At 44.2% G+C, this 24223-nt stretch overlaps 1 protein-coding gene across 16 annotated transcripts in view; it reads left to right on the top strand.

Moving 5' to 3' along the window:
- The first annotated feature begins 3023 nt into the window (after window positions 1-3023).
- kiaa1109 (KIAA1109 ortholog) overlaps window positions 3024-24223 on the top strand; it is a 75884-nt gene continuing 54684 nt past the window's right edge. For all 16 annotated transcript variants that reach the window (XM_035611456.2, XM_035611459.2, XM_035611470.2 and 13 more), the window contains exons 1-22: window positions 3024-3176; window positions 10165-10294; window positions 11419-11535; window positions 12454-12532; window positions 12629-12693; window positions 13176-13350; window positions 13883-13964; window positions 14122-14315; window positions 15525-15604; window positions 15818-15968; window positions 16293-16449; window positions 16876-16954; window positions 18013-18104; window positions 18307-18424; window positions 19120-19275; window positions 19999-20096; window positions 20351-20535; window positions 21584-21690; window positions 21819-22048; window positions 22185-22403; window positions 22809-22946; window positions 23721-23897. In XM_035611456.2, the coding sequence (XP_035467349.2) occupies window positions 10189-10294; window positions 11419-11535; window positions 12454-12532; window positions 12629-12693; window positions 13176-13350; window positions 13883-13964; window positions 14122-14315; window positions 15525-15604; window positions 15818-15968; window positions 16293-16449; window positions 16876-16954; window positions 18013-18104; window positions 18307-18424; window positions 19120-19275; window positions 19999-20096; window positions 20351-20535; window positions 21584-21690; window positions 21819-22048; window positions 22185-22403; window positions 22809-22946; window positions 23721-23897 (2805 nt within the window). In that variant the 5' untranslated portion in view covers window positions 3024-3176; window positions 10165-10188. The remainder of the gene's footprint in view (window positions 3177-10164; window positions 10295-11418; window positions 11536-12453; window positions 12533-12628; window positions 12694-13175; window positions 13351-13882; window positions 13965-14121; window positions 14316-15524; window positions 15605-15817; window positions 15969-16292; window positions 16450-16875; window positions 16955-18012; window positions 18105-18306; window positions 18425-19119; window positions 19276-19998; window positions 20097-20350; window positions 20536-21583; window positions 21691-21818; window positions 22049-22184; window positions 22404-22808; window positions 22947-23720; window positions 23898-24223) is intronic.

The raw sequence follows: 24223 nt of genomic DNA, 5'->3' as shown, positions 1-24223 counted from the left end.
ATTAGGCCCTATGTTAGGTTTAGGGTGAGGGAACACAGGGCCATGGGGGACATAGACATGCTCCCCATGTCAGCACTGTCATTAGCACAGCTCTAGCCGCTATAACAAAAAGCTCTGGCGTTTGACCTTGTTGTACTGTACTTGGATCCTCCTCAGAATCGCCAACTTTTCATCAGCTGATGGAAATCCTACTCAAACACCACTCTCAGATTTCTACTGGCAAGCTCAATTTTGGCCGACCCAAGACAGCACTTGGCAAGGTTGTGTGCCGAATGTCCTTTTTTTCTTCTTCTTCATTTTAATGCAGAAAGTGTTTTAGATTTTTAACACTTGACGTCTTTATTCAAAGGAGTTGATGAATCAGGGAATTTATCAGTGAGGCGGTGTTACGACCTATTTTAATGTCTAGTAACATAGCAAGTTTACCCAAAACCTTTTTTTTTTAAATTAAACAGTGGCACCGAATAAAGGCTGATGAAGCAATCAGGTGTTACAATGAATGTATTGGCAGAAAAATGATCAACAGATATTAATCAACCGAAACTGCAGAAATGGAAGCAATAAAACGTCAGGGTCTCCAAGGCCGAAATAACAAACAAAAAAAACCACGCTAACTAGAAAAATTAAGTTCTATTGAGAGAGCAATGAGAGAGACGTCCGTCATCCACGAAGAGGCCGGAGGAAAGTCCCTGGACGTATAACAGGCAGAGGTAATGAGACAACTTCCCCGAGGCCGTTTGTGAACCGTGAAGTCCTTGGTAAAAAAGTGCAATTTTCTGAGATGCGTCTATCCACAAATGCTGTCATCTGGAAGCAACTGCTTTCTGTAAACCGCGGGGTGAGAAAGGCAGCTTAAAGACTGTGGTCTGTCGAAATTGCCCCGAGCAAGAAGATTCTAATTAGGTGTCCTCTGGGGGGCCCTGACCTTCTGCATATTAAAAACAAGAGGGGGCTGAACCGAAAGTGAGGGAGGTGTTAATAACTCATATGATCTGCAGTGAGTAGTGACTGTACCAAAAATGGAGCTCCACGAGGTACCTGGTTGCAATAACATTGAGAAAAAACATGGAAAATAATGCACTTGAGAGATGGTTTTTATTCAAAGCCACAGTCAAAAGTAGGTCTTGAGGGGATGGCTTGACTGGCAAAGGAAAAGCTCGGAGCATTTAGAAATACTTCTGAAAAATTCACCAAGGGATGATAGGTGGGGTGAAGCTGTTTGTCAAAATGTCTCAAATAGATGGAATAGTACAGAGCCCCCAGTCCCATGACGGCATTTCTTGGCCATGCTTAGCACATTTGACCCCCGCTGAAATACCTCAAATCTTTGATGCCTTAAGATTTTCCCCAGACCACTGTCCCAAGATGAACAATTGCCCTTTAGTGCCATAATGAGACTTTCTATCAAAAATACACTGACAACTATGAGACGCATTACCAGATATCCATGGCACCTAGGGGATGAGTCCACTTTGGTAAACCCTCAACGTATCCTCTATCCTCACTGGCAGGTCCACCATTTTACCATTGTGTGAAATACCTCAACATACTGGGAACGAAATTGAGAACATTCACGTTTCCCAGAGGATGGATCGAAAGGACTTTGGAGATCCCCGTACTTTTCCTGCTGTGCAACCGTGGAGGTTGATGTTTTTGTCGTTTTGAGTAAAAGGCCTCAACAGAGATTGGATGGATTGCCAGGTGATGTGACGCAGACATCCATGTTCCTATTCAGTGCAAATTGTGATCGCTTTGCTGATCTGTTCACCTTTCATTCAGCGCAAACATCCAACCATGCATCCTTTATCCTTTTCGCGGGGGGGGGGGGGGGGGGGGCTGGAGTCAATCCCAGCTGATATTGGGTGAGCGGCGACGGGGTAAACAGGTTGCCAGCCCATCAACAAAAGCTGCGTTTTTGTTTGTAGTCATCAACACAACCACTCGCCCGCTCGTGAATTCTCCGGAGAGTCTCCTGCTGTATTCTCAACACGGGCTGACTCGGACATTCTCCGGAGATTATACCTGCGGATCGGCTGACGAAAGTGGGGATGTCAAGAGCAACATCTGTGGACATATGTGCTCTCACATACAGCCCCTCAGGAAAATGTCCCGGACTTCAGTGCCAGTCTGAAAGCAGCCACACAGAGATAACAATCATTCACACTCAATTTGCATGTCTTTGGGCTGTGGAAGCCGGGGGAACCTGGAGAAACCCACACAGTTTCGGGGGGAGCATAAAAACACACAGAAAGGCCCCAGTATGAACTGGGACGTGAACCAAGAACCTTCTCGCTGCGAGGTGACCAACCACTGCAACACCGTGCCATCACAAATCTATTTGATTATGATGGTGGGAATGATCGGTCTAAGAGAAGATGTTACAATCTCAATAGAAATTGATATTTAAACAATTGACACTTTAATTTGAATTTAATCCTAACAACTGTAAATACATGCTATGGACTATTTAGAGATATGTAGGAATGGGGAGGTCCCTCCAGCACCACATTTCACTGGACCATGTTGATAATGATTCCCCTCTTGCAAAGTGTTGATCTCGTGATGACATATTACACATATTTTCCTAATGTACTATATATTTGTTGTCTTTTTTTCTTAATTTATATTGTATAGATTTCACTTATGATTCTGTATCTATCTCCCAATCCTCACAGTACTTGCTCTTTATTTAGCCTCATCTTTCCCCTCACTCTTCTGCCCACTGTTATGCTCCAAAACATTAAAGTTCTTATATGAAAGCCTACGTGGCAATAAATATGATTGTGATACATGGCAGGTAAACTCTTTTTTTCCTTAATAATCTTATTTTTATACTGGAAAATAATCCCAGGCTGATCAAGTGCACCAGCACAGCACCAAAACAAGACGGCTCAGACGTGCTGATTGGCGGAAGAAACTGCCTGTCAAACTGCGTGCGGGACCTCACTCGCGCTCTCCTCTAATTGGCCAGTCGCTGTGGTTCACTTTGCCCTATTGGTCGATTTCACGACGGAGGCTTTCGACGGACCAGGAAGACATGTTGACTGGCCGCCTGCCAGGTAAATAGCCAACAGAGGATGCTAGCTGTGTGCCCGTGTCCGACCACGACAGAGGGACGACAACTCCTGAATAACCGGAGCAAAGATGACAGCACGCGCTTTGTCGAGGACACTGAGGTACTGCACATCCATTCAGAGGCTTCTTTTCACACTTTGAATTTAGGGGTAGTTCCGGGGTGCGGCCTTTCGCCCACTAGCTCGCGAGCTAACCACAGCGCTAACGTTACCGTAGTCAGCTTTATGTCTGCGTTATCCACGAGCTAAAGCGTCCCCAGCCACTGGACGGGCCAGCAGCCTCCTGTCGCGACGAGACAGATGCCAAGACAGAAACACAAAAAAAGCGATAGGCAATGACTGTTCGCCCCTGTGGCGCCAGTGTTGAGGATAACGCTCCGGAAATGAGTCGCGACCTGGGATTAGCTGGGTGCTTTGCTTGGTCTCAGGTGTGGCTGTGGAGGGTTCCGGAGCATAATCTGACGTCAGGTGAATTATTGATGTCAGCGCTCCGTGTGCGACCGGCCGCGTTGGACCGCAGCGGTGTCCGGCCTCAGTCTCGTGTCAAGTGAGCAGTGTGCGGCGGCGGCGGGCGGAGCGCTTCACAAATGTAAACAAAGTCAGACAGAGTCGAGTGCGGCTCCGGCCCTTTGATCTCTCGTCCTCGTCCTCGTCCTCGTCCTCGTCCTCGTCCTCGTCCGTCCAACGGCACCGCGGGTTCGTCTCCTTTGGATTGAACGTTCACACTGGCGCTTTGTGCATCGACTGACACGTATTCAGCGCGGAGACTCATCTGCCAGACGCCTTTGCTACTTCGGCTATTGAGTACTTCTAGTCCGCCCTCATTCACTTCTGCTGTGTTGTCGCCGACGGGAACATGCGTGCAACTAAAGCAGCCGCACTGCAGTCTTGACATTCAGCTTTTTGCACCGGCGAGAGGTTTGGTGAGCACCGAGGCTTGTGTCAGACTCCTAGTACAACCTGGTCATGTGTCAGACTCCTAGTACAACCTGGTCATGTGTCAGACTCTGTGTGTCAGACTCCTAGTACAACCTGGTCATGTGTCAGACTCTGTGTTTCAGACTCCTAGTACAACCTGGTCGTGTGTCAGACTCCTAGTACAACCTGGTCATGTGTCAGACTCCTAGTACTACCTGGTCGTGTGTCAGACTCTGTGTGTCAGACTCCTAGTACAACCTGGTCGTGTGTCAGACTCCTAGTACAACCTGGTGGTGTGTCAGACTCCTAGTACAACCTGGTCGTGTGTCAGACTCCTAGTACAACCTGGTCGTGTGTCAGACTCCTTGTACAACCTGGTCGTGTTTCAGACTCTGTGTGTCAGACTCCTAGTACAACCTGGTCATGTGTCAGACTCTGTGTGTCAGACTCCTAGTACAACCTGGTCGTGTGTCAGACTCTGTGTGTCAGACTCCTAGTACAACTTGATCATGTGTCAGACTCCTAGTACAACCTGGTCGTGTGTCAGACTCCTAGTACAACCTGGTCATGTGTCAGACTCCTAGTACAACCTGGTCGTGTGTCAGACTCCTAGTACAACCTGGTCGTGTGTCAGACTCCTAGTACAACCTGGTGGTGTGTCAGACTCCTAGTACAACCTGGTCGTGTGTCAGACTCCTAGTACAACCTGGTCGTGTGTCAGACTCCTTGTACAACCTGGTCGTGTTTCAGACTCTGTGTGTCAGACTCCTAGTACAACCTGGTCATGTGTCAGACTCTGTGTGTCAGACTCCTAGTACAACCTGGTCGTGTGTCAGACTCTGTGTGTCAGACTCCTAGTACAACTTGATCATGTGTCAGACTCCTAGTACAACCTGGTCGTGTGTCAGACTCCTAGTACAACCTGGTCGTGTGTCAGACTCCTAGTACAACCTGGTCATGTGTCAGACTCCTAGTACAACCTGGTCGTGTGTCAGACTCCTAGTACAACCTGGTCATGTGTCAGACTCCTAGTACAACCTGGTCGTGTGTCAGACTCCTAGTACAACCTGGTCGTGTGTCAGACTCCTTGTAAAACCTGGTCGTGTTTCAGACTCTGTGTGTCAGACTCCTAGTACAACCTGGTCGTGTGTCAGACTCTGTGTTTCAGACTCCTAGTACAACCTGGTCGTGTGTCAGACTCCTAGTACAACCTGGTCGTGTGTCAGACTCCTAGTACAACCTGGTCGTGTGTCAGACTCCTAGTACAACCTGGTCGTGTGTCAGACTCCTTGTACAACCTGGTCGTGTTTCAGACTCTGTGTGTCAGACTCCTAGTACAACCTGGTCGTGTGTCAGACTCTGTGTTTCAGACTCCTAGTACAACCTGGTCGTGTGTCAGACTCCTAGTACAACCTGGTCATGTGTCAGACTCCTAGTACAACCTGGTCGTGTGTCAGACTCTGTGTGTCAGACTCCTAGTACAACCTGGTCGTGTGTCAGACTCCTAGTACAACTTGATCATGTGTCAGACTCCTAGTACAACCTGGTCGTGTGTCAGACTCCTAGTACAACCTGGTCGTGTGTCAGACTCCTAGTACAACCTGGTCATGTGTCAGACTCCTAGTACAACCTGGTCATGTGTCAGACTCTGTGTTTCAGACTCCTTGTACAACCTGGTCGTGTGTCAGACTCTGTGTTTCAGACTCCTAGTACAACCTGGTCATGTGTCAGACTCCTAGTACAACCTGGTCATGTGTCAGACTCCTAGTACAACCTGGTCATGTGTCAGACTCCTAGTACAACCTGGTCGTGTGTCAGACTCTGTGTGTCAGACTCCTAGTACAACCTGGTCGTGTGTCAGACTCTGTGTGTCAGACTCCTAGTACAACCTGGTCATGTGTCAGACTCCTAGTACAACTTGATCATGTGTCAGACTCCTAGTACAACCTGGTCATGTGTCAGACTCCTAGTACAACCTGGTCGTGTTTCAGACTCTGTGTGTCAGACTCCTAGTACAACCTGGTCGTGTGTCAGACTCCTAGTACAACCTGGTCGTGTGTCAGACTCCTAGTACAACCTGGTCGTGTTTCAGACTCCTAGTACAACCTGGTCGTGTGTCAGACTCCTTGTACAACCTGGTCGTGTTTCAGACTCTGTGTGTCAGACTCCTAGTACAACCTGGTCGTGTGTCAGACTCTGTGTTTCAGACTCCTAGTACAACCTGGTCGTGTGTCAGACTCCTAGTACAACCTGGTCATGTGTCAGACTCCTAGTACAACCTGGTCGTGTGTCAGACTCCTAGTACAACTTGATCATGTGTCAGACTCCTAGTACAACCTGGTCGTGTGTCAGACTCTGTGTGTCAGACTCCTAGTACAACCTGGTCGTGTGTCAGACTCCTAGTACAACTTGATCATGTGTCAGACTCCTAGTACAACCTGGTCGTGTGTCAGACTCCTAGTACAACCTGGTCGTGTGTCAGACTCCTAGTACAACCTGGTCGTGTGTCAGACTCCTTGTACAACCTGGTCGTGTTTCAGACTCTGTGTGTCAGACTCCTAGTACAACCTGGTCGTGTGTCAGACTCTGTGTTTCAGACTCCTAGTACAACCTGGTCATGTGTCAGACTCTGTGTTTCAGACTCCTAGTACAACCTGGTCATGTGTCAGACTCTGTGTTTCAGACTCCTAGTACAACCTGGTCATGTGTCAGACTCTGTGTGTCAGACTCCTAGTACAACCTGGTCGTGTGTCAGACTCCTAGTACAACCTGGTCGTGTGTCAGACTCCTTGTACAACCTGGTCATGTGTCAGACTCTGTGTTTCAGACTCCTAGTACAACCTGGTCATGTGTCAGACTCTGTGTTTCAGACTCCTAGTACAACTTGATCATGTGTAAGACTCCTAGTACAACCTGGTCATGTGTCAGACTCCTAGTACAACCTGGTCGTGTTTCAGACTCTGTGTGTCAGACTCCTAGTACAACCTGGTCATGTGTCAGACTCCTAGTACAACTTGATCATGTGTCAGACTCCTAGTACAACCTGGTCATGTGTCAGACTCCTAGTACAACCTGGTCATGTGTCAGACTCTGTGTGTCAGACTCCTAGTACAACCTGGTCATGTGTCAGACTCTGTGTTTCAGACTCCTAGTACAACCTGGTCATGTGTCAGACTCCTAGTACAACTTGATCATGTGTCAGACTCCTAGTACAACCTGGTCGTGTGTCAGACTCCTAGTACAACCTGGTCGTGTGTCAGACTCCTAGTACAACCTGGTCGTGTGTCAGACTCCTAGTACAACCTGGTCGTGTGTCAGACTCCTAGTACAACCTGGTCGTGTTTCAGACTCCTAGTACAACCTGGTCGTGTGTCAGACTCCTAGTACAACTTGATCATGTGTCAGACTCCTAGTACAACCTGGTCATGTGTCAGACTCCTAGTACAACCTGGTCATGTGTCAGACTCTGTGTGTCAGACTCCTAGTACAACCTGGTCATGTGTCAGACTCTGTGTTTCAGACTCCTAGTACAACTTGATCATGTGTCAGACTCCTAGTACAACCTGGTCGTGTGTCAGACTCCTAGTACAACCTGGTCGTGTGTCAGACTCCTAGTACAACCTGGTCGTGTGTCAGACTCCTAGTACAACCTGGTCGTGTGTCAGACTCCTAGTACAACCTGGTCGTGTGTCAGACTCCTAGTACAACCTGGTCGTGTTTCAGACTCCTAGTACAACCTGGTCGTGTGTCAGACTCCTAGTACAACTTGATCATGTGTCAGACTCCTAGTACAACCTGGTCGTGTGTCAGACTCCTAGTACAACCTGGTCATGTGTCAGACTCCTAGTACAACCTGGTCATGTGTCAGACTCCTAGTACAACCTGGTCGTGTGTCAGACTCTGTGTTTCAGACTCCTAGTACAACGTGTCGTGTTTCAGACTCCTAGTACAACTTGATCATGTGTCAGACTCCTAGTACAACCTGGTCGTGTGTCAGACTCCTAGTACAACTTGATCATGTGTCAGACTCTTTGTACAACCTGGTCGTGTTTCAGACTCCTAGTATAACCTGATCGTGTTTATTATTCAGTATTAGATAATGTACATAATCTGGGAAAAACTGTGTAGACATACCGCACGTTCCACTGTACCATCTTTGGCTGTGATACAAACAGTTGCCTCTCCAAACTGTCCTCCATTCAGGTTTTTGTTGACAGGTGTGGTGTTTGGTTATGATGGGGACAATATCATGTAAGATTCGGGTTTGGGTCCAGCTTCGATCCCAGCCGATATATGCCGATATGAGCCTTTCACAGACATATCGGCGCTCATGTTTACCGATGTGAAATCTTGTATTGTACAGAGTAGGATGCAAAAAACCCCAACTGCATTTATGTTTATGTTTTGCATAAAATAACTTATGTTTATTTTCTTAAATGTTAATGGTGAAACTAAAATATCAAGCCTTACGACATCTTAGGAATCATCAAAATATTGAATGTATATTGGGGGTCGACCAGTTATGGGCCTTGCCGATTATCGGCGCCAATATTCACCATTTTTATGATTATCGGGATCGGTCATTTTTTAAGCTGATTTGCCAATAAGATATTTTCATTTAAAGATTTGCTACTTTGGCTCTAAAGCAGGTGCAGTCACTTCTCTCTGGACTTTATCGATGCCCTGTCCATATTTGTTTGTCTGTTCAACTTCATATTAATTATTCTGATAGCTCCGTGCTCTTTGTGTGTTGAGGTCATGTTTGAAAGGTTCTGTGAATTAAACATATGCTTTAGGGGCATTTCACCAAAGTTTTGTGTTAAGAGTTTGGCTTATTCTAAAGTTTGATGCCTTTTGACACTTTTCTACGGCAGACAAGCATAGGTTTCAAATATTGGGTATCTGTCTCTTAGATTAGTAACAATCCTTATCAGTATTGGCCTGTAAAAAGCCATATCGGTTGACCCCCAATATTTATACACATATATCGGACAATCTTCTGTATCAGAAATCTTGTACTCCCCAATATCTATATCGGCGTCTAGTCCAGCTGTTGCAGCTGACTTCAAATTACCAGCTGTTTGCTGTGGCTGACAGTTCCCCTCTACAGTGTATTTAAATCACTGCTTGTGAACCCGAACTGAAAACGCTCTGGCGAAATGTCTGTGCTGTGAATCCCTTTTAGATGGAATGAGTCAGAGTTGGGTAGTTTGTAAACAGAACAGGATTAGTATCTGGCAGGTAGCTGCGTGTTGTAAGTCCCGTGTGAGTTATAGGTCTCCTCTTAGATCAGGAGAATATTAAAGGATAACAGTTGTTGTTCTTTGTTTATAATGTAAAATAAAACTTTAGAAACTTAACATTTGAAAGTGTTTTCTGTTAAAGAGAGAGAGAGAGAGAGATAGAGCTGCTTACGGTTGCATCTCAGTGGTTCTACTGCCAACGTTATTTAAGGTGGATTAGATGAGGATTTGTGTTTTCGCCTGTGTTAGTCTGTTTAACAGTGTTCAAGCTTGTTCTGTCTCCTAAGCATGGGCTCACACACACACACACACACACACACACACACACACACACACACACACACACACACACACACACACACGGGCAAAATAAAAATAATCCTTTCAATAGGAGCAAAGTTCACGTGACTAAAAACAGGCAGTGTCCTCATGACATGCAAAGTAGCTGCGCGTAGTATATGCTGTAGCAAGTTGTGATCATGTGTTGTGCATAGCAGGGATTTTTGCTCAAGTTCGTTCCAAGTGCTCGGCTCTCATGAAACGTGGCCATTATACGAATGAATGCCTCCCCACTGGTGTTTCCAGTGATTCCTCTCGTAATTTTGGTGGTGAAACGGGTAGTAAAAATGTGTTATGTGTGGCATTAAAAAGATATTAGATCTGGGGAACCCTGCAAAGATGCTGGATTTGTATGTGTCTTGCAATTCCATCGGTCTTAGTCAGCTTTGTTTTCCTGGATATCGTATGCAGTACGTTTTTGGTGCAATGAAAACAATTCCAATACCTTTCTTTTGTGTGAAACTTTCCCTCATTGTCTTACTTTGCTGCATTCCACCTATTCTTTTGTGTTTTTGCTTTTTCCGCTTAGTTTTTGTTCCTGTGCCATGATGGCAGTCTGACATTTGTCTGTTTTATTGTGTGTGTTTTAGACATCCAACTGAGAGCCTGTAGCCATGGATGGGCATGTTGCCAAAAACAATGAAAGCACCTTCCCCACCTTAGGGGATCTGGATGACTTTCTCACCAAGCACAACTCGAACTTCATCTGGCTCCTCGTTGGTAAGTGCATCTGCGTGAAAAGAAACCCAGATCAATGGATACTTTAATTAGACTTCAAGTGATCCGTCACAGGTAAAGTGCAGACCTGTCAGCGCTGTCAGTTTGCGTGTTAGGCAGGATTCCTAGTAGGCAGTATGAAAAAGTATGGAATTTGATTTGAGTAACTTCCAGGTCTGGATAAGTCTGGGAGAAAAAGAAAGCAGAGTACGGAGACTGTACGGAGTTCCAGACTGAAGTCTGAACAGACGTGAATACTAACAACCCGTCTCAATCTCTCGAGTCCGGTGAATCATTTTCCAACGTTCAGTGATAAACGTCATCTAGCTCGTTTTAACTTGGATTTCATATATGGTCCAAAAAAATCTACAGAGAAGTCTGAAAATTTGAGTCTGGAAAAAGGCTGGGATTTTGAAAGGGAAAATGTGTTGGAACCCTGGTTAGACGCCTAGCGGCTTCATAGAAGGTGTGTTATTGTTCCTAAACTATAGTGGAAAATTGAACTACTTTTATTTTTATGTCATTCATTACAGAGTTTTCGAATATTGTCCATTTAGTGAAGTAACGATATTGTGTCAGTGCCTTCCACTCTATGTGAGGGTGCGAGCCTGCGATAAGTGTGCTTAGCACAAGAGAATATTTCAGTATCATTTTATAATAAGTTCCTTTGAAATATTTGACATTTGTTGCATTGAGCTGCAAGGTGTAAAGTACGATAAAGCTCTGTAATATTCTCTAATGTGTTTAATATCTAATGTCGGGAAAAGATTTTAATCAGCGTTTACTTTTTTAATTATTTAGGGTTTCCTGGCAGTATCTTTACTTCATTGCGATTTAAAGTTCATTAAAATATGACAAATGATAGTTTCCAGTTACCGCCCTGTCCAGGTGGTGCTCCTGCTGCTGCAATGACACTGCATGTGTCACAAGAGCCATTTTCTTTGTGTCACTGCAGCATCTTCAACCTGAGATAATGATGTTTTTAGTTGGATTTCTCCGTGTGAATGGGTCTTTAAAAATAGCTTCTTGCACATTGCAGTCAAGATTCCCGTCGCAGTGTTATAACTCCTGTATTATCCGATAAACTGACTGAGACCATGTTGTGATTTTTTTTTTCTCCCTTTCAGCCACCATTCTGTCCTGCGGATGGATAATCTACTTAACATATTACAACTCCCGCAACATCGGCCTCATCCTCACCCTAATCATCAACAGACTCTACAAGGATGGCTACATTCACATCGGTGCGTTTCATCGGGATCTCCCCTTCCCCGCACTTCGCGGGCGTTAACTCGGGCTCGCTGAATATTTCATAACGAGCCCAGGTTCTCGCAGCGATTTTTCTCTCCTCCGAGCTCCGTCACAACAAACTGCAACCAACAGCATATTGAATTTCTCTACGTTAAAGACAAGGGAATTCATTTCTAACGCACTTTCAGGCCATAAATTCAGTGGCGGGAGTTAAGTCCAAGGGCTACCAATGTTTGGAAGTAAACAGAAGCACGCACCTTCATGACTGCATAGTGTTGAATCACTTTACAGACAAAATGTCTTTATGCTTTGCGTTTTTTTCACAAGTCAGGCCTGAGCTGAGTTTTTTAGACAACAACTCCTGCATAGATTTACATAGGGAAGCACTGACCAAAACAAGCTTCTCTCGTGAGATGGGCTTTGGCCACATATCCCGTCTTCAGTCAGACGGCGGAAAAAAGTCAATAGCACCCCAAAACAGGAGGCAGTGTCAGCCGTGGTAATTACAGCAGAGCCGCTCAGGCGTTGTCATTCTGTTGGCAGGAAATAATTAAATCGGAGGAAGAAGTGTTGCGAGGCAAATGGGATTGATGAAAAGGAAATCATGTTTTTTTTCATGTCTTACTTGGTGACCGCCTGTGACTTAGTTGTTGTACGATTAGATGCTAATTAAGATTTTTTTTTATCGTAAGTGATATGAGATAGACTAGGTGATTACAAAAATCCCGGCAACACACAGACGCACAGTGTTTATTTTCTCCATCTTTTATTTATAATTTTAATGAGCTGTTTTTTTTTTTTTTTAAATACTTTGATTCAAACCACTGTGATCAAACTCAAACAGGTTCAGTTTTCTTTTTGGAAAATCATTTTTTGTTCAGTATGATGATCGCTATGCCTTCTCCGCACAGGCTCCTTCTCCTTCTCGGTGCTGTCTGGAAAGGTCATGTTCCGAGATGTCTACTACATCAACCAAGATATGTCCATTAGGTAACCCGACCGGTGCGGCTTTCTTTCTTCCTCTATATTATAACCTGATAGATTATTGAATAACTTGTTTTTTGTTATTTTCTGTCCATGTAACAGGATACAGGACGGCTTCCTCATCTTTCGGTGGTGGAAAATGTATAACCCAAAACAGAAACAGCACGGTGAGCTGACTGTGATCATCCTCCTGTGCAATCAGTGCAATGTTCTGATGTTTCTCAGATTCGTGTGGATTGTTATGTAATTTGTTCACTGATGAGTTTGTAATTAGCCGGCAAATTAGGAGAAGCTTTAATGATCTTGACTTGGATAATAGGTTTGTTTTCGTCTGGGGATCATTTGTTTGATCACTCACCTGCAGAAAGCATTGTAAATTAAAACTGCAGCAGTTTTGATAATTGTCATTTTTTAATAGTTATTTACAAGCAGAAAATGGCAAAAATGTATCCTTTTCATGTCATGGATAAATATTTTTGCAGGATTCCTTATGCTTCTAAGATAGTAACGTGAATCTCTTAAGGTTTTGGACAGAATACTAATATGTCAGCAAAAAAGGGTATGGAAGGAAACATAAACACATATGGCAATAAGACGGATGCACCGATGAGTAGTTCTGAGGCATCTCTCCCTTGTCTTTTGTCATCAGACCCCAAGGCGGAGACCAGGCTTTACGTGACGGTGAACGGCTTAGAGTTTCACGTTTACAACCGCACCGACCTCTACGCCCGCCTGCAGGAGACCTTCGGACTCGAACCCACGCTCTTAACCCCTAAAAAGGATGAAGAGAGAGGACGAGATGATAGAAACAAGACCCTAGAAAGGTACAGCAGGGTTTTTCGCTCTACTAAATATTAGGGAAATCCAAAAGTGTCAAAACATTGATTTGAAACATTAAGAGTATTTGCTGTGTTATGTGTCTTTAGGTAAAGCACCCGTTTTATTAAATGATAATCCACAAATCCAATAAACAAAATTAAACTGTCATTAATGTGTATATATTCATTCATGTCACATGATTATCATCTTAATGTTTAAAAACAAAACATTGACACTGACATTGGTGTTGTATAACGTGATATGAGCATGATACTTGATATATTTAGTATTTGGTGGGAAAAAAGCAAAAAAAGCTGCAAACACCCCTCCCCAGTTAGAATCAGCAACTCTATCAGAAAAGACTGAAGTATGGAGAATTGATAAAAAAGCAATCTGAACAAGATGAACGTACATACTCACATTGGGAGCAGAAGCACAGAAGAGTGCGATAATGATCAGCATCCCAAAAAAAGTAATTGTACTAATTGGAAACGTGGTGCTATTAAATCCGATTTTGATCCTCTGGTCCTCGTGCAGTGTGAACATCAAAGCGGAGAGTCCAGAGACCACGTCGTCTTGGCGATCCCTCATTCCCGTCATCAAAGTGAACATCAGCACCGTAAGTGCCTCAGCGACTTGACAAAAATTGCATTTAATTTGCTCAGAAGCAGGGATTCCAGTTACAGAAATAGCTTGAGGGGTCAGTGTTCAGAAAAAACAAGTGACGAGGCCGTCTTGTTTTTCTCCTGCACGTGCGTGCTTTTGTTCTCCCGTAGGGTCGCCTGGCGTTCGGGAACCACCACCTCCCGCAGACTCTGTGCGTGAACTTTGAGGACGCCTTCCTAACGTATGCCACCAAGCCGCCGTCCAGCCACCTCGACCAGTACATGCACATCGTCAAAGGCTCGCTGGAGAACGTGCGCGTCATGCTGGTTCCTAGTCCGCGCTACTTGGGCATGCAGAATGACGAGTTAGTCCAAATCTCTATGTCTGAGTCTCTGTGTAAAGTCATCTTTTTTATTTTTTTATAAAGGCTTGTATTCTTTTTTTTAATATTCTGCTATCCACTTTGCTGCTGTGACATCCGAATTTCCCTGTTGTGGGACGATTAATCTTTTATTTTTATTCTTATCTTTACTACTAAAATTCAAGAGTGAACTTTCCATAAAAAGTAACGCCAAATAGATTAAATAAATAATGTAACAGACGCTGAATATTTGGTATTTATTTATTCAAAGCCCTTTTTTTGCAACATCATCATATTGCAAATTTTGTTTTTGTCAGAATCGAGAATACCTCCCCGAAACGTTTTTTTTAGAGATAAAGGTCTTGGCTGAAGAATATTAACTTCCAAATATGCTTTGCTGGTCATGTTTCACGCGTGCCACTGTATCTGTAGAAAATCAGCTCAATATACAGTTTAAAATGGATAACTCAGTGCGCCGCTGTCACTGTGTTCCTTCCTTTTTACATTGTCATATATATATTGGGTATGAATCTTAAATGCAATGAAGCAAAGGACTATATTTCACTTCTTGCTTCTACAAAGTTTTTAGCAACATTTAAAGTTGAAATAAATAGTGTTATTAACGATTGAGTTTATTTTTTTTGCTTTGCACTGCATTTAATGCACGATTGCTTTTACTTTGCCGAGTGTCGGAGCGGCTGCCGTCATCTTAAATGTTAAAGCTATTGCAGAATGAAGGTGAGGAGTTTATGTACCTGAACTGGGCACTTTTAAAGCCAAAAAATCTCCGGCAGAATGTTTCGTCTGGCAAATTTTTACTGTACCGCCACTTAAAATATATGAAACGTCTTTGAAAGTAAAACTGCATCAAAGTTAAGGCGTCACTCCATAAAAGCTTTGAAGCCTTTTTTAAAAATGCCGTCAGTGATTTCAACCTCCAGCCGTCCCTGACATCTCTTAAAGCTTTGTTGAATTGTCCAACGAGATAAAATTAAAAGTATGTCGGAAGAAAAACCATTAAATTTATACATTTCAAATTTGAGTGTCTTCTTGCCAAGATCAATAAGGACTGAATATTTAATAGTAAAATTAAGAGAGAAAAAAACTTTTCTGGTGTCCATACTATTGTTCTCATTGTGAATAAGCTACAGAGGTCGTCCAAAAAATCTGAAAAATAGATTGTCTGTAAAGTTTGACTCTTTTTTTTTCTAGACCTCCAAGACTGATGGGCGAAGGCTTTGTGGTGATGCAGTCCAACGATGTTGACATCTATTACTACCAAGATGAACCCGGTATACACACACACACACACACACACACACACACACACACACACACACACACACACACACACACACAGAAGCACAGAAGCACAGAAGCATTAGTGGGACTGATGAGTAGCGATTGAGTCCAACCTGTCGACCAGTATACTGTTGTAATAAAGGTCTTTCTTTAGTTTAAAGCTTTTTTGCAAGGCCTTGACGTGTGTGCGTGTGCGGGCGCAGGTCTGGTCCCTGTGGAGCAGGAGAGCGGGGAGGAGGTGGAAACATGCAGTGAGGAGGATAAGCTGCAGGATTTACCTCCATGTTGGGGTCTGGATATTGTCTGTGGGAAAGGAACTGACTTCAACTACGGGCCTTGGGCCGATCGGCAGAGGTGTGTGTAACAAACAAACCGAAATTGGACACGTATTCGTCAATCTCGGCATCATAAACGAGCTTTGTAATTGTTAATATTCAATCAAATATTAAAACAAACCAAAAAAACAAGAAATAGCAGAAAAACTGCACTATCAGTTTTATAATTAAATAAATCCGAGTGAGCTCTCTGAGCTTCTGAAAAAGAGCTTGGCGGTTAAACACAAACATATAGAGCTGTTGATGTAAAATACGGAAGATGAGCGCTGCTTGTTAACAGCTCAAAACTTTTAAGGCCGTAGATTTTGACACTTTTTGACACTACTATGTGTATGTTTCTCAGGGACTGTCTGTGGAAGTTCTTCATTCCGGCCGACTACCAGGCCATGAAAGTGACCGAGGTAGCCCAGCCAGGAAAGCCCCGGCAGATCCAGGCCTTTGAGTTGCGCATGAACATCATCGCCGACGCCACCATTGATCTGCTTTTTACCAAAAACAGGGTGAATCTCTCTCTCTCTCTCTCTCTCTCCCTCTCCCTCTCCCTCCTTCTCCCTCCTTCTCCCTCTCCCCCTGCCGTACGTCTTTGTCCTTATGACTCACCGTTTTTTTTTTAGCTATTGATACTGGTTCATGTTTTATGCTTTTTCATATTTTTCATCCTGAGCAGTCCAGGGAATTCCACAAAGCCAAGTGTGTGACGTGCATATTAATAACGACACTAATGCATATTTAACGACGACATGAGACCGCTTGAGTCGGGGAAGACCATCATTTCATCACCTCCTTTGAACTTCTTTTTTTGTTCAGATTAGGTGCCTCTCTTTGGTTTTTAAGATGATAAACCGCCCACTGTAATAACCTGACAGCATGTATGATTTATCTGTTTGCCCCCCCCCCACACGCTCTGTCTTCATCTCTGTTACTAGGAGACCAATGCCATCCATGTGAACGTAGGCGCAGGCTCCTACTTGGAAGTCAACATTCCCATGACTGTTGGAGAGAACGGTACGTGTGCGTTTCACAGAAATAAGATCAGTAGAAAAAAAAAGTTCTTTTAGGAAATTTAAAAAGTTAGGAGGAACACTTTTTTTTCTCATCATGGCAAATTTGGATCTCTTTATTGACATGCAGTTTTTATAAGATAGAATTAAATTTAGGAGTTGTGTCAGTTCAGGTTGCGTCATTTGATATATCAACTTGAACTATAAGTTCATTTTTATCTATTGCTACACAGCCAACGTCATCATTATCAAGTGTTTACTGCCCTCTTCAGCATTGGAAAGCAACTCAAATGTTGCTTCTATTTCTATCAGTTCTTGCTTCTATAACTTCTATTGGAAGACGGCCCGTCTTGTCAATTTCCAATAGCGAGCCAATGTAGTGTCTAGTATTCAAAACGTCTTGTCATGTAAATGCAACAATGGCTGAGGTTTTTGGCAGGCGACCATAAATCATCCCTGCTCCTGGAAAGAAACCACATGTGGCTGCAGAGAAAACTCACATATAGCACCTTTTAAGAATTAGATTTAATTATGTCAGTTTTCGTTGTTTAGTAAATTTAAACCATCTATTAATTTATGCAACTTTAAGTTGCTTACAGTTACATGGCACGCTTTGCTTCAGTTCGATGAATGCTGCTAAGTTCTGCAATTTTTTGCGTTTGCTGCTTTTTTGTGAAGCTGGTGGAAACTCTTAAAGTTGCGAGTTACTGCGTGGGATTCCATCGAGGTCAAGTGAGCTTCAATTGAATATAAAAGTTTTCCCCACATCATACAGTATTACAAAGCACAGATCACGTAAAAGCCACCAGAAACCATCATTAAATTTAAAGCAACATCTATAATAACACACCTGAACTCAGGGGAACAGCCGCAGTCTTACCACACCGACGCTGAGACAGATTCGTGTAATAATTCATCACACTGAGCAGATGATATTTTATAAGCCATCCGTCAAATGCTCTCCTCTGTCCCTGGAAATATAGTTAACATAGGCAACTTTTCAGATTTTGCGGTTCTGAGAATTGATGGCCCCGCCTTTCTGCCTCTGTCATCCACCCTCAGGCTACTCGCCCACCATCAAAGGTCAGCTGCTTCACGTGGACACCACCAGCAGCATGCAGTACAGGACTCTCCTGGAAGCTGAGATGTTGGCTGTAAGTAGCAGACAATTCTTCAGCTGACTCTGTGTGTGTGAGAGAGAGAGAGAGAGAGAGAGAAAGAGAGAGAGAGAGAGAAAATGAAAATTTGAAACGATGGCCGCTTGTAAGCTGCAAGGGAAAATGTTGCAAATGTCAACTTAAAAAAACTTGTGTGCAAAGGAGTGAACTCATCTCCTGCCTCTGCCTTTTAATTCAGTTCCACGTGATAGCAAGTTATCCTCGGGTGTGGAACATGCCTCAGTCTTGGCAGTGCGAGATCGAGGTGTACAAGGCCACCTACCACTTCATCTACGCCCAGAAAAACTTCTTCACCGGTGAGTCCTCCAGTACCACAGTACGAGTGTCAGTGCCACATTGAGGGAAAAAAACAAAAGTGACACTTCGAGAATCAATTCGTAATATTACGAGAATAAGTTTTATTTATTTTAAATTACGGAAATAAAACAGCAACCCAAGAAACAGGCGAGAGCCCTGGCAACAGCTTTCTCTGGTGTTGTGCCACACTGAAAACAGAAACGTTAATGTCATGTTATCCACGTTAAATGTTTATTAAACGCTTTTGCTCGATGACCTAGACGCGAAGTACGGCTTCACAAAGTTTCTCCACGTGCCTCATTTTAACGCATGGGATTTCTCCACTAGAATAACAGAGAATTTTACGACTTTGATCTGAAAATATTTTGATTTTTTTCTTGTAAAATTATGCCTTTATTGTCATGATATATTTTGACGTTATTCTCGTAACATTTTGACTTTATTCTCATAAATTGACCACTTTATTCTCAATGTCTCCCAATTCTCAAGTCTCAATGTGGCCCTAATACTCCGTCTTACTCCAACAAACACACAGGGCAAACACTTTGAACATGATCAACTGCAAGTTCTGAGCTTTTAAAATCCTGATTCTTAGCATTTAGAACTGAGTACTTTGATATTTTCGAAAACCATCTCTTCACTGTTCCTTCTTTATTTATAAATTTATTTATTTATATATTTTGTATTTTTTTAGATTTGATCCAGGACTGGGCGAGTGACAGTGCCCCAGATATCTACTCCTTCGTGCCCTATTCCTGGAAATTCAAGATCCTGTTCCACCAGTTTGAGATGATCTGGGCGGCAAACCAGCACAACTGGGTCGACTGTTCCACCAAGCAGCAGGAGAATGGTACGAAAGATGCTCCTCCTTTCTGCCGCACACTGAAAAAAAGATTCATATTTTTGACTCCAGCAAGATGTTGACTATAGGTGTTTTTTGCCGAAACTGCATGTGCACACGGTGAAAGAAAGTATTTTACTACTATCGTTGACTTTGGTTCAAGAGGCAGTAAGCGATTCTACAGCAATAGACGTTTTGTTAAAATAATTTCCTGGCCGTCCGTGAGCTGACGCTTTTGTGTGTCCTTAAAAAAGAAATCCAGGTATTCGGCTCAGACCAGGCTCCGTATATCTAAAACCAAAAAATTGGTGTGGAGCTCACTACACAACAATGCGAGTGCAGTTTGTGAAAGCCACTCATCGACACCTGAAGAGACGTGCTGGCGGGCGGCCCTGCAACTCCGTTGTTTTGGCCAAGTGATTAGTGCTTTGGACGCCGACACAGGATGTTGCGGGTTAGCGGCCCTGAGCAGTAAAATAACAACAACAACAAAAACAAAGAGAGAAACAAGCTTTCTCCAAAACTGCTTACTTCCCCCTTTAAGTATTTTGTCATGGTGGCAGTAAGACAGAGGTGTCCCTTTAGCGTATTAGCCTATTTGTTCAGTTAATATCAAGAGCAGCTTTGCAGAGTGTGGCATATCGACCTAGCTTTACAGTTAGTGTTTATTTTTGCATTAGTACTGCAAAAAAAGTACAGACTTTACAGTTGCATGATTGCTCTTTTTTACAGTGTACCTGGCAGCGTGTGGTGAGACGCTCATCATAGACTTCACCTTGCCTTTCAATGAGTTTGTCCCCACCACCTGCCACACCCGTTTCATCTTGAAGGTAAATCATGCCTGAAGGGCAACATGTCGCGCCCCCCCCCCCCCCCCCCCCCCCCCAAAAAAAAATAAAAATAGATGCCCATGCTTTATTTCAGTGTGAACAGTTTTTCCCTGTTTGGAAAAAAATACTACAAATGCTTGCTTTATGTTTTCATATTATTCAGATGCTTTTTCAGTGCGCCCACATAAGCGAAAACCGACGCCTATAAAACACGTGTGGGTGTTTTGAATGTGTACGTGCTTTGTCCAACTCAGGCGGAGGACACAGACATGCGACTGTCGCTGCCAGAGTGCCACCCGAGCCGCTGCCCCCTCCTCACCCTGGCCAAAGACTATCAGAACATCAAGCTGCCCCCTGACATGTTCACGCCCGGGGAGACGCAAGCCGCGCCCCCTCCCAAACCCAACAAGTCTCGCTGGAGGAACATCACCCACGCAGAGTAAGTTGAACCCTTCAGATGATTCCTTCTGGTTGTGAGCATGTAAGCAGAGAGCGGGGTGACTCATCGTCGTAACACCGACTCACACCGACTCACACCGATGCTCAGGTAGGAAGGGAAATGTTCCCAAGGTAGCAGGCGGTAATTTCAAGTAAACGCGTCACTGACCTTTACCTCTCTTGCTTTGGATTTGTGCAGTAGTTACTGTCGATTGGTTTTTAGATTCAATGTAATAACCTGTTTAATAAAGCTGTTTGGACATTTTTCTTGCCTTTAATGTTCTCAATTGGATGAAAAATACTTACGTTTGCGACCAAATGTTTTATTATTTAAAGGATAAAGGTATATACTCAAGGCACAGAAAATCAGAAAATCTGTCTTTTTACATTTAACCCTTTGCCATGTGCAAAAATGTTTATAATTCCTAAAAGGTTAAAGCAATACTTAAGCAATATCTCACGACAGGCCATGGTATAAGCTCATTATATCACAGTTAAGGGGCGTTGTTCGGCCCTTCACGTCGGGCCGAAACAACGCCCCTTAACTGTTATGGTGGAGTACAGAGGCAAAATTACAAAAAAATGTGTCACTATCACTCTATAACTGTGATAACTCAAGTCTACATCCATCTTAGTCTTCAACCCGTGTGGAGAATGTTGTTCCACGGTGTAAGCACCGCCCTGAAGGTCAGCGACAGTTCACAGAAATGCTGTAGAAGCATGCATTGTGCACGCTGAGTATGATAACTCAACATCCATATAATTTATTATGTATAGCCCAGAGACAGACTACACTGGTGTAACGCTGCAAGAGACCCACTCACCCCCCTGGGAGGTTAGGATCGAACTCTGCCTGGGCCGGTGCACTCCGTGGAGCAGAGAAATCAAGCGCAGCCCATTTACTTTCTCTCGCCTTCCCACTGTGTCTACGGGCTGAGCGGCTCATAAAGCAAACGATGGACTGGAAAATCCACTTGAGATGACGATAAATTCAGCATTATGACTGTGTACTGAGTGAACATGGTAGTTTTTTTTCTCCCTCACATCAGAGCTGGCTGGGTGGACTGCTGGAGTGTACCCAACTTCTTGCTCATCATAGACTACACCTGGCACCCCATCTATCCCCAGAAGGCCGATGAGCAACTCAAACAGTCGCGTACGCTCACTGCTTTAATATCAATTCTCTGCTGTCTAAAGGATTTTAACTGTCTTTAAAATCAACTTCAACTTATCACTGTTTTACATAATCTGACCCATTATACTCGCGCACCTTTTGTTATTTAGTGTCTGAGATGGAGGAATCGATGCTGTCAGCCCTGCGTCCTCCGGAACACACATCCATACCCCACAGTGCCCCGCCACGCTTCGCCACGTCCTCCTCGGCTGCTCATGGCCGGGCGCCCGCCGACCCATCCGAGCTGCCCCCTGACAGACTTCACGTGGAGATGGAAATGTCTCCAGATTCTCAAATCATCCTCTACGGGCCTATGCTCCGAGCTCTGATTTCCATCAAGGTGAAAGAAATCCATGAATTATTCAGTAATAATCTAAAAGGAATCTCCTTATCGTACGTTGCCTTTGCTTTGGTGTTTCCAAAGTTCCGATCCATCAAACAGCCTTCAAACCTCCCCCTTGATACTGTCCACACAGGAAAACTATTTTGGCGAGGACGACATGTACACAGACTTTGAGGAGGCGGTGACCAGCCCTGTGTTGTCCACCACAACCTCCTCAGGCCTCGGCTGGTCTCCGCTGGGCATGGAGGACGGCGAAGGGAAAGAAACCTCGGACCTCCACCCGCTGGACCTGCGACCCTGGGATATCACTGTGCTCATCAACCTCTACAAAGTCCATGGCCGACTGCCAATTGTAAGACTGATCGCCTCCACTGTTCAGTTTAATGGTTTGGCAGAGACGTGAGGGATCAGTGTAGAAGCACAGTGTGTCTGGGTCCCATCGCGTGTAATGAAACGGTTCCATCACAACAGTGCGAAATAAAAATGATGGATGTGTGCAATGGTACACACGCCAGACAAGCTGTAGCTGCAAGGGCACCAAATAAATTTGTGTAATATAGATAGGAATTGTATAAATAGCTGAAGAAATTTCAAGAAATGAAAGAGTGCAGATATTCCTTCATTAACCCTCAGCTGTCATCTGGGTTGTTTTTTTTTTGATTGAAAATAGCAAGTAATGCTTTAAAAGTCGATTTTTTTATTTAAACCCCTTGATGCGTGACTCCATGTGTTTGTCTACGTTCTCGGTCGCCTCCAGCACTGCAGCAGCGAGGGTCCCGAAGGTCCCTCCGGCTTCTTGGAGCGGCTGTGTTTCGAGATGAAAAAGGGTTACAAGGAGACGGTGCTTCAGCTGCTCCTGTCTCCCATTCACATCTTCATCAGTGACAACTACCAGGTATGTAACACAACTCCACCGCTGCCCGGTGCTGCTCAATTTTTGGGCTCCATACAGTGCAGATATTGTTTCACCTTTAAATGAGTAAAGAGTAGAAACAAATGTGCGTCTTGGCTTTCTGATGGCAGTACAGGAACGCACAAAATGACAGTACTTTTTCAGATAAAGCAAACGCAAAACTGTCATACAATAGACACTCCGACTCTGTGGCCTTATGTATTAGTACACCAAGCAAATAATCACACAAACAACTACTTTTTAATCCGACTCAGTCCTTCGCCCCCGAACAAAGCTGTGTTGCGTAATGTGCACCGGCCACGTTTGCATAAGCAGCTGCACGTTGTGTAACCTCACAGAATCGGATCCTATTTCCTGCTCCGAGTGAATAACTCTCACTAATCCTGGTCAAAGAACCCGTGGCCCCCCTTCTCTGTACTCTGGTGGGATTGAAATCTCTTTTTCTGGCGCTTGCAGGGTTGTTATGAAGAAAACCAACAAAAAAAACGCCTCATATTTCACTCCAGCTAAAGATTGTTTTTTAGCAACTGCAGATTACTTTTATGTTTTTAGCCCAAGCAACAATTAATTTTGTGTGTGTGTGTGTGTGTGTGTGTGTGTGTGTGTGTGTGTGTGTGTGTGTGTGTGTGTGTGTGTGTGTGTGTGTGTGTGTGTGTGTGTGTGTGTGTGTGTGTGTGTGTGTGTGTGTGTGTGTGTGTGTGTGTGTGTGTGTGTGTGTGTGTGTGTGTGTGTGTGCGCGCTTTCCTTTGCCCACAGCGTCCAACAGCAGACGGTGTCCTTAGGGACGGCCACCTGAGTCTGTCTGGACTGCAGATGAGGGCCCATGCCATGTTCTCTGCTCAGGGCCTTCCTGTGGGCAGTGACACGCAGGAGTACGCCTGGCTCATTGACATGCAAGCTGGCGGCCTCACCGGCAGAATCACTCTTCCACAGGTGTGTGTTTCCTAAAGTTTGCTTTTATATATCACCTGTACAATTAAAAGGTGACATATTATGCAAAAAAAAAATCACTTTTTCTGTGTTTGTGCACATAAACGTGTTTGTCTGTGGAGCCTGCAAGCCCACAAACTGTGGAAGAAAAAAAGAACACCCTGTGTTTTTTTTGTGAGCTGGCTAAACCCTACAGCCTGGCTCTGTACAATTGTTCAGATTTCTCTCCCACTCTGATGTCACAGTTGGGCTCCGTTGGGGGTAACGTCCAGAATGAAATCCAGGTGTTTTAGACAGAGGATGAAAAGAGGCGCTGCAGGAATGGGCAG

This window comes from Scophthalmus maximus, chromosome 15, assembly GCF_022379125.1.
Source record: "Scophthalmus maximus strain ysfricsl-2021 chromosome 15, ASM2237912v1, whole genome shotgun sequence".
NCBI lineage: Eukaryota > Metazoa > Chordata > Actinopteri > Pleuronectiformes > Scophthalmidae > Scophthalmus > Scophthalmus maximus.
This window is presented reverse-complemented; position numbering and strand designations above follow the sequence as displayed.